The sequence below is a fragment of the Anabrus simplex genome, chromosome 8, assembly GCF_040414725.1.
Source record: "Anabrus simplex isolate iqAnaSimp1 chromosome 8, ASM4041472v1, whole genome shotgun sequence".
In the NCBI taxonomy this organism is placed as follows: Eukaryota; Metazoa; Arthropoda; class Insecta; order Orthoptera; family Tettigoniidae; genus Anabrus; species Anabrus simplex.
The window spans coordinates 74,390,975-74,409,762 of NC_090272.1; the positions used below are offsets into that span (position 1 = coordinate 74,390,975).

General features: G+C 40.1%; 1 protein-coding gene across 1 annotated transcript in view; it reads right to left on the minus strand.

Moving 5' to 3' along the window:
• LOC136879136 (exostosin-1) overlaps positions 1-17,686 on the minus strand; it is a 57,050-nt gene extending 39,364 nt beyond the window's left edge. The window contains exon 1 of the mRNA XM_067152888.2: positions 16,350-17,686. Coding sequence (XP_067008989.2) covers positions 16,350-17,266 — 917 coding nt within the window. The 5' untranslated portion in view covers positions 17,267-17,686. The remainder of the gene's footprint in view (positions 1-16,349) is intronic.
• Between the last annotated feature and the right edge of the window lie 1,102 nt (positions 17,687-18,788).

Consider the following 18,788-nt stretch of genomic DNA (forward strand, 5'->3'; position numbering starts at 1 on the left):
ACATTGAGCTTTCCCTTCGGTATTGAGAACAAAATATGAATCCACCCATGAAGGATTAAACGCTCCGCTATCTGTTCTATCGAATAGATTCTACTGAGATTGACATACACAGAATGAGAATGAATGTACTGTCTCTTACGCACACTTGCACCGTCCACTGAGCGGGGTTGGTGGGGAAGGAGGGGAACGGTGCTGCTGAGTGCAGCGCTGGTGCGCCCCAGCATTAGGTGCTCGAGTTGTAATGGTCTTGTGTAGGGGCATTTTCTTCCACTCTTGAGCGTTGTAGACACTCCACACGCGAGTTTCTGATTGTTAACGTATCCAGACAGATGAAACCATCCTTATTGTTCTGACTGTTTCTCTACATTACACCGTGCAGTTTCTTTCTGGACACCCTGTGTGATTGGTAGCATAAACCACAGTTTATTCGCCCTTCTGTGAAGATAACATAGTGGTTTTTATGCGTGTGTGTAATCTATGCACTACTGCAGGAACAAGGAACGTAGAAGATAAATCTCTGTTTTTATTCCAATGGATCGGCAAAAATCTGCCAGTCATCAGATTGGCTGTTACTTCTGCATTACCGGAACAGATGGATTTTCTAGAGTTTCTATATACTAAATAAGAAATCAATAGGATCATGAAAACTAATTATTTCCAGACAAATTTTCCACAAGCAATGAATGACCTATGTACCGAACTTATAATCCCTGTTTTGTCCGGCTCCATGGCTAAATGGTTAGCAGTTCCCGGGTTCCATTCCCGGCGCGGTCGGGGATTTTAACCTTAATTTGTTCACTCCAATGACTCGGGGGCTGGGTGTGTCTGGCGTATTCAGCATTAGAAATCGTCCTAGGCAGGGCCCTCATCTTCACAGACATGCAGGTCGCCTAATAGGCCGTCTACGAGAAAAAGACCCGCACCAGGCCTCTCCGAAGGCCATACGCCATTATTGTTATTATTATCCCTATTTACAAACACCATGAAAGAATGCGTCATTCAGGGGAATACTGTTACATCCGGACATAATAATAATAATAATAATAATAATAATAATAATAATCGTACGGCCTATAGCTATCGTGTGAAGGTATTTTAAATCTGACGCCATCCAAGCTGCCTGCGGGTCAATTTCGACAAATGGCAGAGTAAGCTAGATTTTCGTTGGGCGATCTTTGGATGATCGCGAAACACCAAATTTGTCACCAGAGATATTTTACATATCGATATCGTACGACATAGAGGGTCAAACTGACTTTTTCCGTCCTTCAAAAATCCGACTACCTCAGCTTGATTTGAGCCCGTGATCTTGAAATCCGGGCGTGGACAATCTACCACTGATCCACAGATGGAGCTTATATCCGAACATGACGATAAATCACATGTGACAGACGTGGTTTTGTTGCGGATTTGAGTCTTTTCAAACAATATGTGGGCCAACTAAAGCTCTCATAATTTTACAGTCCGACTAAGTGGTGATGGTGATTGTTTTAAGAGGAAGTACAACCAGGCAACCATCCTAACACTAATCAGAGAGTAAAAGGGGTCCTACACTTCGAAAAATGAAGGTATCGGCCAAAGAAAGACAAGGCCACTAAGAGCGTGAAAATGAAAGACTCCCTAGCCTCGATACCTAATACCGTCGAGTCTGAAAAGACCAGGAGAGGATAGATGAAAGTGAGGAGCCTGGCAAAAGTGTGTGGAAGTAATACCAGGCCTCGGGGTCGCAAATCCACGTTCTCAAGATGAGTCCCTGGGCCCCTTTTAATCGCTTCTTACGACAGGTAGGGAATACCGTGGGTGTTATTCTTGTGCAGGGAGAGAGTCCGACTAATACTTCGATGGTTGGTAAAAAGAAAAAAAGACTATAAGCTAACAAGCTAGTTTACAAAGAATTTTTTTTTTTTTTTGCCTACAAAAATACAAACATTGATGGATGAAGCCCAGATATTGAACGTAATGCAGAAGAATGGACTTATTTTATCGATTTATCAAAAGTGGGTGTATGAACATTTTTATTGCACACGGGAATACAAAACCATAGGTTTCAGTGGCCTGTAACTTATACAGCGAGTATGAAACGAATCCATTAGAACATATCACTATAACCAACTGAGTATGCAGCTGACAGAAAGGAGAACAATGAAAATTTCCTGCTTACGGTAATTCAGGCCAAATAGTGACGGCAATTCACTTCTTACTCATGCTTGTATACATCATATACAGGCGGTTAGGAGAGAAGGATCTGTCGTCGCGCCGACCGTTGCGACGTCTACTATTAGGACCTGAGCATCGCCGAACACGCTTTAACTTCTATAATAAACGGGCACCATGGCAGTCTGTGGATTTGCGACGAGTGGTATTCAGCGACTAATCACGGTTCTGTTTAGATATACTCTTAGATGACCGCTGAATTCGAGTATGCAGACGTCCTGGCTACCGCAGTGATCAACGCTTCATTGTAGAGCGCTACACAGCTCCAACGTGGAGTGTCATGGTATGCGGGTTATGTGAAAAAGTAAATATCAGAATAATAGAGAAAAGCAGTACAGCTGATGCAATTGCTTCAACAAGGGAGTATTTCAAAGAAGCCTCAGTTGATATAATATTTTTTGTGTTAGTTATTACAGGGATGAAGGATAGTAAGTTGATTTCTAATACCATTGATTAACAAGCTAAAGGGTTGTACCTACTGTACCTGCTCAAGCACCGAATATGAAATATATTGTTCCAATGTCCTTATAATTAGTTGAGAAAAGTCATTGTAGCGGTAGGGTGGCTGAGGTCAGGATTCCTGCTCCCCACTGGTCGTAATTGAAAGAATAATGGCAGGATAATGTCCGAATTCGCGAAGCACTGGTATCCCCAGCCTGCCTTCGTTCCTCGGTCAGCAAGGTCTCCTGACCTCTCACTCGTCGAGAACTTCAAGAACCAGATTGTATGGCAACTTCAGCCAGCGGCAGGCCAGTTGCGGCATCTGTGGCAGGATCTTCCTCACAAAACATCTGAAAGCCACCATGCTCGATCGTATCACCGTCTGTCTCCGCGCCACAGGCAGCCCAATACCGTGCTAAGTGTATCCTGCAAGTAGTTGCTACCCTGTAATAAATATTTGGTGTGGTATAATATTTTGATTATTTATTTATATTGCCGTGTTCTTTACCGGTCCCCACTTACGTATCTCTGCGACGGCTCCTTCGTGGTGCGCACATTTGTTCGTTTCTTTTTAGTAAATGAGTGTATTTTACTCTTTACTGTTTCGTCCGCTGCTCAACCCTGCATGAAATAATTTGTCAAAATAGAGAGGACACATGAATGTGAGGAGTGTGGCCTGTTTGCTGCCGGTCCTACAAGCAAATTTAGGAAAATATTTTATTCTTTTGCGCCAGGTTCCAAGTTGTAATGATATTTTGGTATTTTTATGATACAAGTGTGTAAATATTACCAGAGACTTGACGTCAAAGAAATCCGAGCAATAATAATATAATAATAATAATAATAATGCTCCAGCTGTCAGGCCTTCTGAAGTGATGCTATTTAGGAGACTACCTCGTCCGGGATGGAACCCATGAACTTGGGACCGTGAATCGGACGCTCTACCACTAACCCTCTACAGCAAATAATACATTTAGTAAAACTAGTGAGAGCGAAGAATCAGCTGTCAAGAGAGAGAAAAAAACTAACAAAGATAATCTAGTGCCGGTACCGGTAACTCTTGCAATAGTGTTTGCGGTACCAATGAAGTAGTAGACATGTAGATCAATTTTAACTAGGCCCTACCGGCAATTTGAACTGAAGGAATACATTATAAACCATCATTAAAAGCAAATAACAAGTAATAATATTATCTGCTTTACGTCCCACTAACTATCTTTACGGTTTTCGGAGCCGCCGAGGAGCCGGAATTTAGTCCCGCAGGAGTTCTTTTACGAGTCAGTAAATCTACTGACAAGAGGCCGACGTATTTGAGCACCTTCAAATACCTGGACTAAGCCATGATCGAACCTGCCAAGTTGGGATCAGAAGGCCAGTGCTTCAACCGTCTGAGCCACTCATCCCGGGTTAATGGGAAACTAAAAGTCAGAAATTAAGAGAATACTGTTATTCTAGTGGCGTTTTAAAAGATCCTTGGGATATATGAATGGCTGTTTGGAAAGTGGCTGTGTCGTATGACAGCTTCTGTTTTAAGCAGTGTCCACCATTGCTTGCTAGAGAGTAGGTAGCTGTGTCTCGGGGCGAGCCTGGTAAGGCGGCCACATATCTGGACCTACAGTAGTTTCTCACTTTCATATTTCATTCATACTGGCCTCTCGGGTCCGTGTTGTCATGTTCTCGTATTTTCTGGACAAGGCTCTGTTTCCGTGAGGTTCAGTTATAATATGCAGAGTCACCAGGGTGTCGGAAGTCTTCCCGCAGTTCTTTAATGCACTGAAAAGTAACAAAAAGGAGTTGTCGCATTTCAACATCCGGCGTCCTCAGTCGGAATACAACCCACTACCTTGGATAAAGGTTTCCACAACCCGTAACCTCGGCATTAAGTAGGCTAGAGTTATTAGCTCTGCTCGGTTACCTCTGTCCCTAGGAATTAACCTGTTAAACCTCTTCATTTTGGAGGAGGCTGAGTGAACTTGCCTCTCCAGAACTGGAAATCTCGTTTCCGAATTTTTCAACTTCCTGGTGGGAAACCGACTGCACATTCATCCACGTGAGTCGAGTGCGCTTTTACCACCACAGCTAGGCAGTCCCTACATCACTGACAACGATGCCCAAAGAAAGACATCAGTCGAGGAAGGGGGAAAAAACAACTCACACATCTATTTCTAGAAACAAAAACTAATATTTTAACACTGACTGCTTGTTCACACCGTACATGAATGTCATTTTACAAAACCACAAGGTGACATGGTTTCTATTACGACACTGTCACCCCGATGTTAAATATTACGAAATCTTGCCGTCAACGCCATGATTACCACGGAAAGTATTACACACATATTGAGTGGTGATTAATTTTTCTGCCGAGGCATCAATAGTCGTTAATTCAGTGTTCACATACATACGTCTACGTGTATTCATTATAGACTGCACGCTTTTCAACCTGAAGCCTCCATGAATTTACTAAACGCCTTCACAATCTTCCATTTGTAACTAGTTCCGTGGCCTCGTTTTACTTCCATACCTCTTATCATAAAAAACTGAGTCTAACCCGTCGTCGTCTTGTACTCCCTATACTTCTTTTACCCTCTATGACCGAGTACATTATTCTCCTAGCTAACTTCTCCATTCACCTCACATGACTCCACCACCGAACCCGGTTTATGCGTACCGCTTAATCCATAGAGTTTATTCCTAAACTAACCTTTAGGTCCTTATTCCGAGTACCCTCCTGCCATTGTTTCCACCTATTTTACCAGCGATCATTATCTCTGAAAACAGACCGATGTAAAGATGATTTCGCCCGAGAGATGACTTCTTTCTTACAAAATACCGCTGATCGCAACTGTGAACTCACTGCAATTACTTTAACTGCACCTTGATTCAATCTCGCTTACTATGGACGTGTTATGAAAGGTATTGCTCATAGGTTTAGTCGTGCTATAATAGCACTGTCTGGCCAAGTGAGGAAAGCAATGGCAAATTACCTCACTCCTCATCTTGCCTAGTACGCCTCCTTTTGGTGTTGCAATTGGTTTTCCTATAACTGCATACTGTTTCTCCTCTGATGAGGTTGACGTCAGGAAGGGCATCCGGTCATAAAAAAAAAACCGCCACGACAAATTCATCTCACCTCATACCCGACCCCGTAGGGAAACGGGACAAGGGTTGGACAAACAAACAAACATAACTGCATACTGTTTGGTGGTGCTCTTTCAGGATCCAATAAGCCTCTGGGCTGATGACCCAACAAACAGACACAAGGGAAACAGTATATTTTGCGAACTTTAATGTGACCTTAAGTTTATAATAAACACATAATTTGTTCTCAGTCCTTACATTTAAAGTACGTGGTTTAAAGATGCATTGACAAGCTTACAATGGGAGACTGGAACTACGCTGAAGACACGGTTAGAGTGGTTGTAACATTCGACTTTGACCCATGCGTCAGGATTACAAACTCTTAACTGTACCTGTTAATAATGCAGAGTGTTAATTTACGAATTAAATTAACTTCGACTGTAAGGGTATCAAACTTATTTATTCTTTGATTTAGTAAACATGATAGTGGAGCGTTGGACTTCTTAGTCCAAGCTGGCGGGTTCGATTCTGGTTCAGTCCGGTGGTCATCGATGGTTTTACTTTAACACACTACTGACCCTGCATTCGAAATACAACGCACGGAGCGAAATAAAGATTCAAATTGCCACGGACGAGATAAGCAGTACATCAACTCCAAGAGAAAGTATTTTAATGGTATTGGACGACATGAATAAGCAAAGATCAATGATACAGTAGTATAATGGGGTGGATATTGTAAAATGGCATCTTAATGTGAAATATGAGGACTAAAAACAGTTTCTGTATTAGGCCAACCGCTAGATGTTTTCATCCATTTACGTCAATCTAAAGGCAGTAACTTTCAAATGACAACTTACAAATACCGATTTGACCGCTTTATGAGCCTTTGAATTGCTTAATTTGAATTGTAGGTGTATGTGCTGATAATACTATGTATGCGTAATATAATGAATTTCCACTTCGTCGATATAAATATGCTCTCATGAATTCACTAAGTTTGTTATTCTCTAAATATGGGGCACTCAACATGAATGTCTAACTGGCTAAGTGTGCATCGACCCGATTGCAAAATATATTTGTAAAAATGAACAAACGCGAGCTCTGCTACAAGAACAACACATAGCCATCTGAGCTACATCAACTACTGTCGTCAGTTTCGGTTAACTACCGTAATGCGACATCTCAGCAAGAACTGAAACTCAAGTAAACATGTACGTTACCCGAGTGGTTTCAATTAAATACTTGCCTTTCAGCAGCCGAGGCAATTCCTTATTATTATCATTATCATCACCATCATACTCCTAGACTGAATGACAAACGTCGAGAACTTCACAGTAAAGGGTACCGCGTTCAATTCCTGGTCGGGTCGGAGATTTTTAATTACATCTGGTTAACTGCTTTGACTTGGAGCTGGAGCAACTAGAAGTCAAAGATAGTTAAGTTAAGTAGTATACTGCATCTCCAGTATTCTTATCATAATACGAATAGGTCTACAACTAAAACCCTAAATGTTTTTAAGTCCCACTAACTAATTTTACGGCTTTCGGGAACGTTGTCCCGCAGCAGCACTTTTACGTGCCGGTAAATCTACCAACAAGAGGCTGACTACCGCGCTGAGTCGGAATCGAACCTGCCAACTTGAGCTCAGAAGACCAACACTCTACCACCTGGGCTGATCAGAACTGGTCCAAAACTGGATGTCACGATGATAATTTTAAAAACTGTATGTCAACCACAGCATCCGCTACTGCCCTTGAAGTAAATAATAATTTTCTCTACATATTTTATATTTCACATTCACGCTACGCAACTATAGATAAGGAGATATTTTTCTGACTCCAATGTGTCATTTCTTCCATGGAAAGGTTCACACAGGAGAAAAGAGGTTTATGAACAAATATCAATTGAGGTTTGAATAAAGCGAAGTGCTCAAGAGGTTAGTATTATCGATTTATTTATCACCTATTTAAAATTTTAAGATAAACAAGACGGTAATTAGGTCGGGGTGATAGTTATTTGAACGGACAAAAGAACTGTATTACAGTTTCTCTGAAGAATAATCATCAAGGAAAACAGACACCTTCCTAATCGAAGAAAGTTGCCATAAGAGGCGAGAAAATAATTGAATGTCTGGGCACGTCAACCTGTAACACCGACAGGGGTGGTCAGCAAGGAGAGATGCAAAAGAGGAGCCTGGCTCAAGTATTCGGAAGCAATGCCAGACTCACCTGCTACAACATCTTACAAGTTGTGAGGCGCTGTGGGATGGGACTGATTCATAAGTTGACTCGGCCCCATTAGGATAGTTGGGAACCCTAAATAAATGTGCTGATCGTGCATCCCTGGTAAACCTCAAACAGGCCAATGACAAGACCTAAAACAGCTATCCCGTGAAATTACCTCCTACGTCGTCAGCAAACAAAGCGTATCTCTACGCTCAGAAATAGGTACATAGTTCACTAACCTTTTAAACGAAAATATGAAACTCACAAGTCCCTACTAGGTTTTAACGCCCATATCCCCTGGCTTACGTCCATGCTTTTTATTTTGCTAGAGGCTTAACGTTGCACAACCACATTGAAGGTTTCTGGCGACACAAGGATGGCAAAGAAGTGGCCGTGGCTTAATTCAGGTACAGCTCCAGCATTTACCTGGTGTGAAAATGAGAAACCACGGACAACAATCTTCACAGCTGCCGAATACAGTACAAGCTAATGTCACGGCACGGCCAACCCACTCAGTACATTTACCATTGCTTAAGTGAATACTTGCAGATATGGCTTTTGAGATTATTACTCAAGAGTTTGAAGAGCGGTTGTCAACAGCCTCATGCACTTAAAGTTTCGAAGACCAGAGTGGCGAACACCACACGATTTCGACATCCCAACGTCTGTTACGATCGACAGTAGTTAGAATAGACCTTTAAATCAAACCGCAATAATAATAATAATAATAATAATATTTTACTTACGTTAAATAAAGAATGCTAAGACTTTTCCCACAAATCCTTAGGTAAATTTGGGCTAGGTACTCGGAAGACAAAATTCATTATAATCGCCAAAAATAAACACACAAATGAAGTTAACATTAAATGGTACAGCCAATGAACAAGTCAGCCGGCCCCGCGGTGTACGGGCAGCCGTGCCAACCTCTTACCCGGGTTCGATTCCCGGCCAGGTCAGGGATTTTTATCTGAATCTGAGGTCTGGTTAGAGGTCCGTTCAGCCTACGTGATTACAACTGAGAAGCTATCTGACGGTGAGATGGCGGCCCCGATCTAGAAAATCAAGAATAACGGCCGAGAAGATTCGTCGTGTTGACCATATGACACCTCGTAATCTGCAGGCCTTCGGGCTGAGCAGCGGTCGCTTGGGCTGTTGCGCCTTGCGGTTTGGTTTTTTTTTTTTTTTTTTTTTTTTTCATCGAACAAGTCACAGAATTATTCTACCTGGGAAGTGTATGTAACTCGGATAATAAATGCCTATCAGGAATCAAGTAAGCTAGTGCTGGCGAAAAGAATCTTTCGAAACAAGAATAATTGTTTACTAAATGAACACATCAGTTTGGAGAAGAGCAGCAAGACACGTGACCATGGAAATGTGGTTCTGGAAAATGTCCAGCTCCATGGCTAAATGGTTAGTGTGCTGGCCTTTGGTCATAAGGGTCCCGGGTTCGATTTCCGGAAGGGTAGGGAATTTTAACCATAATTGGTTACTTCCTCTGGCAAGGGGACTGGGTATATGTGTCGTCTTCATTATCATTTCATCCCCATCACGACGCCATTTACTTTCACAAAAACAATTTGGAGGGACAGAAAGTAAAACGACCTCGATTATTAAAATATCAAGGAAAAAACTATGTCTACTAAGCGATCATGAAGAGGAAAACGAAGTTCATTGATCGGATACTCAGGCACGACAAACCTCTCCAGCTAATTGTTGAAGGTAAAGTTTTTGGGAAGATAATGCGGGGATTGCCAAGGAAATCATAATTATATTAAGAACAATATCGATGAGCTAGATAGTATTTCGTACGCGGATATGAAGAGGATTGCAGTAGACAGACATGTTTGCAATGACAAGGCCTTTCCTCAGATGATTATGCGTCCTATTAACTACTATTACTGTGTTTGGAGGCGCGGATTAGCCAGAATGTTATCCCGCAGGCGTTCATTTGACGTGATATTAAATCTACCGCTTCCAATCTGGCGTACCTGAGCACCTTCAAATACCACTGGACTGAGTCGGGATCGAACCCGCCAACTTGTCCTTAAAAGGTCAGCGCTCAAATGCTTGAGCCATTCAGTCCGTTTTTTAACACAATCATTATTATTATTTCTATTCGATGGCATGTGTCTATAGTGCTGTGTACTGGTACAAGCATGAATGGTAATTGCTGGACGCCCTCGAGAATCGAACCTACAGACTCCCGATTTCAAAACGACAAACGTTTCGCAAGAACGGTTACAGTGTGTGGAGTCTCATACTTCTAAATAATGATAACTAATATTAAGCATATGGTCTGAGCTATCGTGTAGACCTGTTAGGTCTATAATGATAGCAAAAGGCAAACAAAAAGTTCAGTTTGTTGTCTCCTCCATGAGTCAATAGCGGAATCAAGCGAGGAGGTAATTGCTCTATTTAATCTAAAAGTATTGTTCAGAGAGTATTTAACATTTTCAGCTTTTCTTATGAACGAATTTATTTCCCCATCTCCTTCCACCCCTCCACCTCCCCAAGACCTTCAATGTACTGTATGTCGTGGATTGCTAATCACGTGATTATTTACGTAATACTGTAACCCACTAGCTGACGTCAATGCACATTCAAACACTGCTTCTAAACAAAAAACCAATCCATCACCTTGATGTAACTACGTATCATTTACCTATATACTTCTAAAATTGAATTCATTCATCCTTGTGGCCTTCAATCGGTAAAGCAAGAAATTTAGCCTTGAAAGAGCAAACTAACATCACAAGTCAGCTTACCAAAGAACACCAATAAGCGCTGGGAAAGTAAATAAAGAAGTGGGATGTCAATAAAATTAACGGACTTCTACTTACGCGACTTTGCAAGACTAGCTTGGGCTGAACAGTTCAAGGACACAGTAAGCCACGCTTCGGACGAGCTTCATTCTAGACGGGTGGCTGCAGTACCAGTAAATTCTCTAGACCGGACATTCCCTGAAACTAATAATTTCTGAGAAAATAGTCTCTGAAACTAATTATTTCTGAGAAAATAGTAACGAGACTGCAGGAAAAATAACTAATCAATAATTCAACGGAGAACGAAGGAAAATTCATCTTAATTACACGAGGAAGATACACGTGCTGAGAGGGGCAACATGAAAAGATAACCCCAGTCACAAAGGAAACTGCATCGACTTTCATTTCATTCCTGGCAGGCCTAGCCTATGCTCTCCATTTCAAATGAACAGTCCATTCAATTCGCAATTAAAAAACAGCATACCGACTTCAATAAAAGAAAATTAGGCAAATAAATATTTTCGATAGGTGTTCCCAGATAATGTCTAAGGCGTATTGCATATCTTGCAATTAAAACATCTTCTATTTAAAATGACTTAAGTTGACTAAGTCTAAAAATAAAATATTTGCGCGACTATACTAAAAACATGTGCTCACATGCTAATAACGTTACATTTCCCTTCAAACAAAATGATAGTTAGGTACTCCGAAATGTATTTGTAACATTCTATTAAGCCTACTGACACGTATCTCACATTTCAGTATTCATAAATGCCAACTAACGATGGCAGAAGTATTATCCGCGCACTTTTTAGTGATAGATTTTTGTACTCGTTGGAGAAGTAAGAAGGGTTCCGTCAATACTGCCAACTGAATGGAAATGAAATCTGAATTGAATCGATAATATGATCGATCGATATGAATTTTATAAACCTTTATTATTTTAAGCAAACAACTGTGTCACACACACAATATTTAATACTATATAACATTTCCCGTTGCGAAACTTGTTCCTAGCATGAATTCTATGGTTTGGCTTTGCTGTGTAAACAACAACAGTACGAGTACTTAAAGTGTACGCCAGATGGCGCACAGCGATGATAAGCGATTCTTAGTTTGTGTTTCAAAGGTTGCCAATACGAATCACGAAGATAACCAAAGTCGACCGCTTCAGCACTAGGGTGTAAATCTATCACTAAAAAGTGCGCGGATAATAAGGAGGACATAAAAGACAGACAAGAACAAGCAAGGCAGGCCATTCTTAAAAGAAATTTGCTCAATTCGAAAACTGATATAGGAATTAGAAAGATGTTTTGAAGACTTTCGTATGCAGCTGGCGTTGTATGGAAGTGAGACATGGACAGTAACCAGCTCAGAAAAAAAGAGAACGTAAGCTTTTGAAAAACTGAAAATCCACAAGCCTGTTTCCAGTCATTCGACCGGATCAAGAATGGAATGAATGAAGCCCCCATCTAGCAGAACTGTGCCGGTTGCCGAAGCCTGTCGCACTCCTCTGGGACAATGATTAATGACTGTCAGATGAAATGATATTGGAGAGTGTTAGTGGAATGAAAGATGACATGGAAAACCAGAGTACCCGGAGAAAAATCTGTCCCACCTCCACTTTGTCCAGCACAAATCTCACATGGAGTGATCGGGATTTGAAAACGAAAGAGAGTGGTGACACGCCGGCGCGCTACAGCCCTAAGAAGCTTTTGAAATCGTTATATGAAAAGAGTTTACTGAAAACAACTTTGGTAAATCCGTCCGTCCGTTCTACAGGACCAATTTGATTCACTTTTGTTTTATTCTCTCCGGAATTACCTGCCGGTGAATTGTGAGACACTGTTAGGTCTCTGAGATCAGCCAACTTCGTGTAATCATAAAATCAAATCAGAAATATTCTGATCCTTAGTAATGTCATTGCATACAGCCATGTCTGATTAATACCTGTCCAGCCAAAGAGTATGCACTTCCTCTGATCATGCTCGAATACTATTCTCTGAGAAATGAAAATCCACAACCTGCTTCCAGTCATTCAACCGGGTCAGGAATGGAATGAATGAAGCCCCCATCTAGCGGCGAGGATAGGAAATGTGCCAGCTGCCGAAGCCTATCGCACTCCTTTGGAGCAATTATTAATGAATGACAGATGAAATGAAATGATAGTGGAGAGTGTTGCTGGAATGACTCATGACAGGGAAAACGGGAGTACCTGAAGAGAAACCCGTTCCGCCTCCGCTCTGAACAGCACAAATCTCACATGGAGTGACCGGGATTTGAACCACGGAACCCAGCGGTGAGAGGCCGGCGCGCTGCCGCCTAAGCCACGAAGGCTCACACTATCCCCTGCTAGATTCCTAATAACTTACATGCTGCTAAGAGAAAAAATGTCTACGTACAGACCTCATTATGACATACGCCTAGACAGCTATCTTGGAACACCTATCGAAAGAGAACTTAGACACACTAGAAAGAGTGAAGGCCATGTATCTTAAAAAGTTAAAAATACCAATGCCTTCTACGACACATCACGAACTGCAGGATAAAAAAAAGCGAATATATGGATAGATTTTTACGAAACAGACGGCATGATGACGTCAGAATGGATGAATTCTGTGTACGAACTGCAGCATACCATACTGCGCTTCTTATTAATTGTTCATAAAACCACTGAAAAGGCCAGGCAAAACAATATGACTACGACAGGCATATCAGGACGAGTTATCTGACCTATTTATAACGAATGCTGTGGAGCAGCGCGGGTCCTCTACAGTGGTGTTAAAGAAGAATGATGACGATAATAATGTTACTCTTTTTTACGTTGGGCCGATGACCTATCTGTTAGGCCCCTTTAAACAACAAGCAAGCATCTTTTTTTTACGTTCCACCAACTACTTTTGGCGGAATTTTGTCCAGCAGGAGTTTTTTACGTGCCAGAAAATCTACCGTCACGAGGCTGACGTATTTGAGCACCAAATGCCACCGGACTGAGTCAGGTTGGAACTTGGAACCTGCCAAGTTGGGGTCAGAAGGCCACTCAGCCTGGCAAAGAAGAATGCTGAAGATGAGAAGGATAAACCGAAGCACGAATGAGGAGATGCCGAATCGAACTGGTGAGAGGAAAACAATCTGGTGAAATTTTATCAGAGTTGAGTTAGTTTTTGAGGGCAGTGAGAACGATAGAAATAAATAGCCTATGGATATGACAGAAGAGATTATAGTAGATGTAGTAGTATAGTAGAAATGAAAAGGTTACAACAGGATAGGCTGGCAAGCAGGGCTGCATCAAGCCAGTCCATGGACTGATGATCAAAACAACAAATCCCAAACGAATTTTTTTAACTGCTCTTCAGTTTACTTCAGATTTATTGCACTTCCAGTTCCTAGCAATGTACTGGGATTTGAGATCACAACATTTAACAGTCTGTCTTAGAAATAATACATATTCCCATCTGTATTCACAGTAATTCTTCCAAGAAGAATACCAGTAATACATAACAGATAAGTATGATTGGGGTGACTACACATACATCACATTCCACTATCTATTTGAGAGATATGCAGTCATCAGGTTTTACTTTGATGATGATGATGATGATCAGCCCAGACTTGATACTAGCATGGATTAAAGAGATTTTTATGCATGAGCTCTTGAGGGAGTTTACAGAAATTAAAATAGTGAAAGTATAAGACCACTCTGCTGGTAATTTTGATATCCAAGATGATTGTTTTTAAGGGGTCCAACAACTAGGTCATCAGCTCCTTATACCTGGTAGGTTACATTTTAAACATAAAAGCACTGGTGCCTAAGAAAATATCCTAATTAATGTCACTTGGTCAAGGCTTGTTCTGGGTCAAGCATGAAATATTGGTGTGATGTAACAACAAGATTGGAAGTGTGTGGTCAGAAGAATCGCTAAGAAATGTCTGACTGTGATTTCTTGAAAGTGCACAACAAAAGTCTATTTTGCATAAGTATGAATTTCAAAAATACCTTTAAAAAAATATTTTATTTTACCAGATACTCTGGCATTAGAAACTAATCAGGGTGTTCCTTCTTCTCCATCAGCTATACATATTTCCACCTTTCTTACCAGAGTAATTTGTACTCCAATTAATTTAATTCTTCTATGCTTCTATAACAATCAATGGATTTATTTTTTCACCACAACCAGATGGAAGAACTGTCTACTACACTACTGGTATGTTTTATTTTCAATGGCAGAAGTAATAAAGGAGAACTATAATGAGATCAAAGGTGGTGTTCATGTAGCCTACTGCACTAAAAAGCATAGCCTACTCTTACTGAAGGTCTAAACAACTCTACAAGTTATGAATACTAATACATTTAGGCTAAGTTAGTGATCCCAATTCCTGTCTATTTTTTTTTAAGGAAGAGAATAGGTACCTATAAAATATTTCATTTTTACAAAAGAGAATAGTTTTCCTTTGCATTAAAAAGGATCAAAGCGACAGAAAGAAGGTAAACCTAATACTAACTGCTAGAAATATGACTAACATCCATTAACAACTGAATAAAATTAACTGAATAAACATGTTGTTATGAAAGAAAATTTTAAGTACTAGGCCTAATGTATGAAAAGCACAAATGTTTTCACATAGGTCACAGGTGCTACAATTGAAAGAATAAACTTTATAGGCCTAATTATTTTGTTAAATTAAACAAAATGTAGCCTAATCCCAAATCAAACTAAAAAATCTCCTTGGTAAAGTGAAAAGATTCTGTAGAATCTGAAATGAATTCTCCATAAAATTTGCCATGTAGGATAACATTATGTATTCTTAACAAGAATGTAACACCTCAGAGAACACCAAAAAGTATTCATTTGCATCCTGTCAGATGACTTGCAATATCTAACCAAGTGCTAAGGGCATGAGCTTATAACTGATACCTCAACATGTTTTATCGCAAAGACAAAAACAAATAGGTAGGTAGTTACCAAAAAAAACCTGTCAAATATTAAATGGTCTATTCTCACAAAAATTTGTGAAGAAATGTTTACCTTTACTATGATAGACTATCGCAGATATAACTTATTTCAGAGCACTTCTATCCAACCAACCATGCCTCAATTATCATGACTTTTCAATAAACGTTCCCTAACATTCATAAGAGACAACACAGATTTGTCCCATATTACCCAAGTAAAAATTTAATTTTAAATATACGACTGGTAAATCCTTCGTGGTAAACAAAAGAATAACAACCATGAAAATTACATAAGTTGCATAATAAACAGGAAATAAACTACTCTGCTGTATTACAGTCATGGACATTTGTACAAATAAGAAGAAATCTAAAATTAATGTAATTATGACAGATATTACTATAAAATAATGTGGAATTATGCACCAATGAGTTAAGAGGAAAATTACACACTACATTACAGGAAATAGGTCTTCATATCATTTGTCTATAAATTAACTCCAAATTCACTTCCAAGCAAGCAACTTGGTCATAAGTTCGTTCTTTGAGATTTCAATAAAATGCCATTTCTCCACAAATTAAGTTCCACTTTAAGCACAATGACATGCACATTCCACCAAAACATGCATTCCCCATGACCTTGGGACAGCCGTGCAACACTAATATCAATCCTACCTGTCATATTCAGCATTATCCTCATCACAGCGTTCATCCTTTAGGTCCTTCCAGCTCTTGCCATGTCGACACGTAGTCACCAACACAATATCCTTCTCATTATGAAGATGATACAGAGAATTACGAGTCTCAGAACCAATCCCATGCACATAGCGTTTCCCTTTAAAAGCTAGTAAGTACTTCTTAGACACTGGAAAATTGTTTGTGGTAACAAAACCAGGATCACCACCCTTTTCTGGATGATTCTTATGGAAGAGGGGTATAGATACATCAAATCCAGGCCGGAAATTCATTACTGACATGCTTGCTTTTGCTAAAATAGCCATTCCAGGATCAAAACCTAGGTTGTCCTCTAAATAATCAGGCCAAGTGCCAGAGTATAGATTAAAAATGACATGATTTTTCCCATCATTCCATAGTTTTAGTTTCTGCAACCGTGCAGGTACATTACGAACATAATCAGCTGAGAGAGTATCCCTATCTAAAGTATCAATGGCTAAAACAAAGAGACAAGCTTGACTAGGATCTGATGTATAGTAACGTGACTCCTGAATCACATTCAACACTTTTTGATATGACGGACTTGGGGTTAGAATAGTAGCAGCTTCTGATTCTTCAGCTTGAGGATAAATGTACACTCTGAAATCACCACGACATTTGCTAAAATCGAAACACGTCTCCATACGACACTTCTGATTATTATTGCTAGTCCATTTGACATTTCCACCGGTCCGTCTAAGATGTGGAGAGGATTCTAAATCACGGTCATACAACTGATCGTTCACATCTACGTATGACGGCAAATTTTCGTAAGGTGCTCGAGTTCTTTCACTTTTCAGTCTATATCCACCAAAATAACAATAAGCTAGAAAAGCACATGATAGTAAGACCAAAAGATAGCGTTTCTTGGCCTGCATTTTATCAATAATCTTAACCTATGCCCTCAAGGGTACTTCTGTACACTCCTCATGTCATGGCTTTAAAATCGTTAAAAATAAACACTATTATTATGGCGCATGGAGAACAGGAACTTTAACATAACCTCTAAACACTGTGACATCTTCAGATAATTTTTCACGCCATCTTACAGATTTCTCGTCGCTTGCCGTCTTCTGAAATGTTGTGGGCTGAGTCGATATGGCAGACGAACAACAAAAACCACGCGCATCGTTTCATAAAACACACGCTAATATGGACGCACAAAATAAAAGAACTATAAACACAAACAGAAACTTCGTACCGTAAACTCACGATGTGTACAGGACTCACTGTCTAAATCGAACCGCCTCCTCTCATTTCTACAGAAAGTTTGGCAGCTGCAAAAGACGACAGCCGCAACGACCGTCATTACGGCGCGCTGCTGCCTCCAAGCGGCCACTGCTGTACTAGTGGGAACAGAGGAAGGTCGGAGTGGGTGTGTGCGCAGCGCGGACTATTCAAATTGGGAGGGGCTGACGGACTTGGACCATAGTAAAGACATTTGAAAGATCTTCTGGTTAGCATGGTGTACAGCATTAAAAAGCAGAAATAACACGTCCAAAATTATAGTATTATTGCCAGATACCTTCAGACGAACAGATAAAATTAGTTTTCTGTTCAATCGCATAGTTGTCTTATTGGGTTGTAAGTTATATTACTTCGACACTATCTTCCGACATAAATTAATAATATAAACAGTATTTTGAGCTGAAAAAAATAATTGACCTGGAATACACGAAAATCTATAAGTGTCGTGTCTTATGACATATTTAAGAACTATGAACATTTCAACTTTATTTAAAAAACATGACAGTGCTCGCATGTCCAATCACATTGAGGGATTTAAGATTTAAAAGTGAAAATCTTGCGTATAATAGTCTCAGGTCTCCCAGTCAGATTTATGGGATGCGCAAAATAGCTTCTTTGAGACTCACATCCAATTTTGTGGCTGGGTTTTCTCTTATATTAACATTATTATCAATCTATCGTTATAGTAGTACTGGTTGGTATTTAAGAGGGCTTAAATGCGAGAGAACCGTATCAATATATTTATTGGCATATTGAAAATGACCCTTTCCAGGGCAAAATTGCGACATTTCAGCATTTCTTAAAATCTATAACAACTTAGGGGACGTTAAGTGCATTCCATTACTATGACTTTAGCGTAGGATTTGTGTGTAGATGCAATCATTTTGCCCTCATAAAAGTATAGGCGTTTCGTGAAATCAGACAGAATACTAAAGTGAGGTAAAGCGAGGGAACGAACCTCAATTAGGATAGTTGTCGATAATCATGGTTACAGAGATCAAATAAATCAATTTTCCTACTTCTTTCTATTGCGTAGTATGCTTTGCTATCTATATGAGCTCCGAATATTTTCGTCTGATTTTTGACAAGATTGAAACTAAAACGAGCTGTCACGCATTTTCCTCCTGATTACTTATAGAACGACAGGAGTGC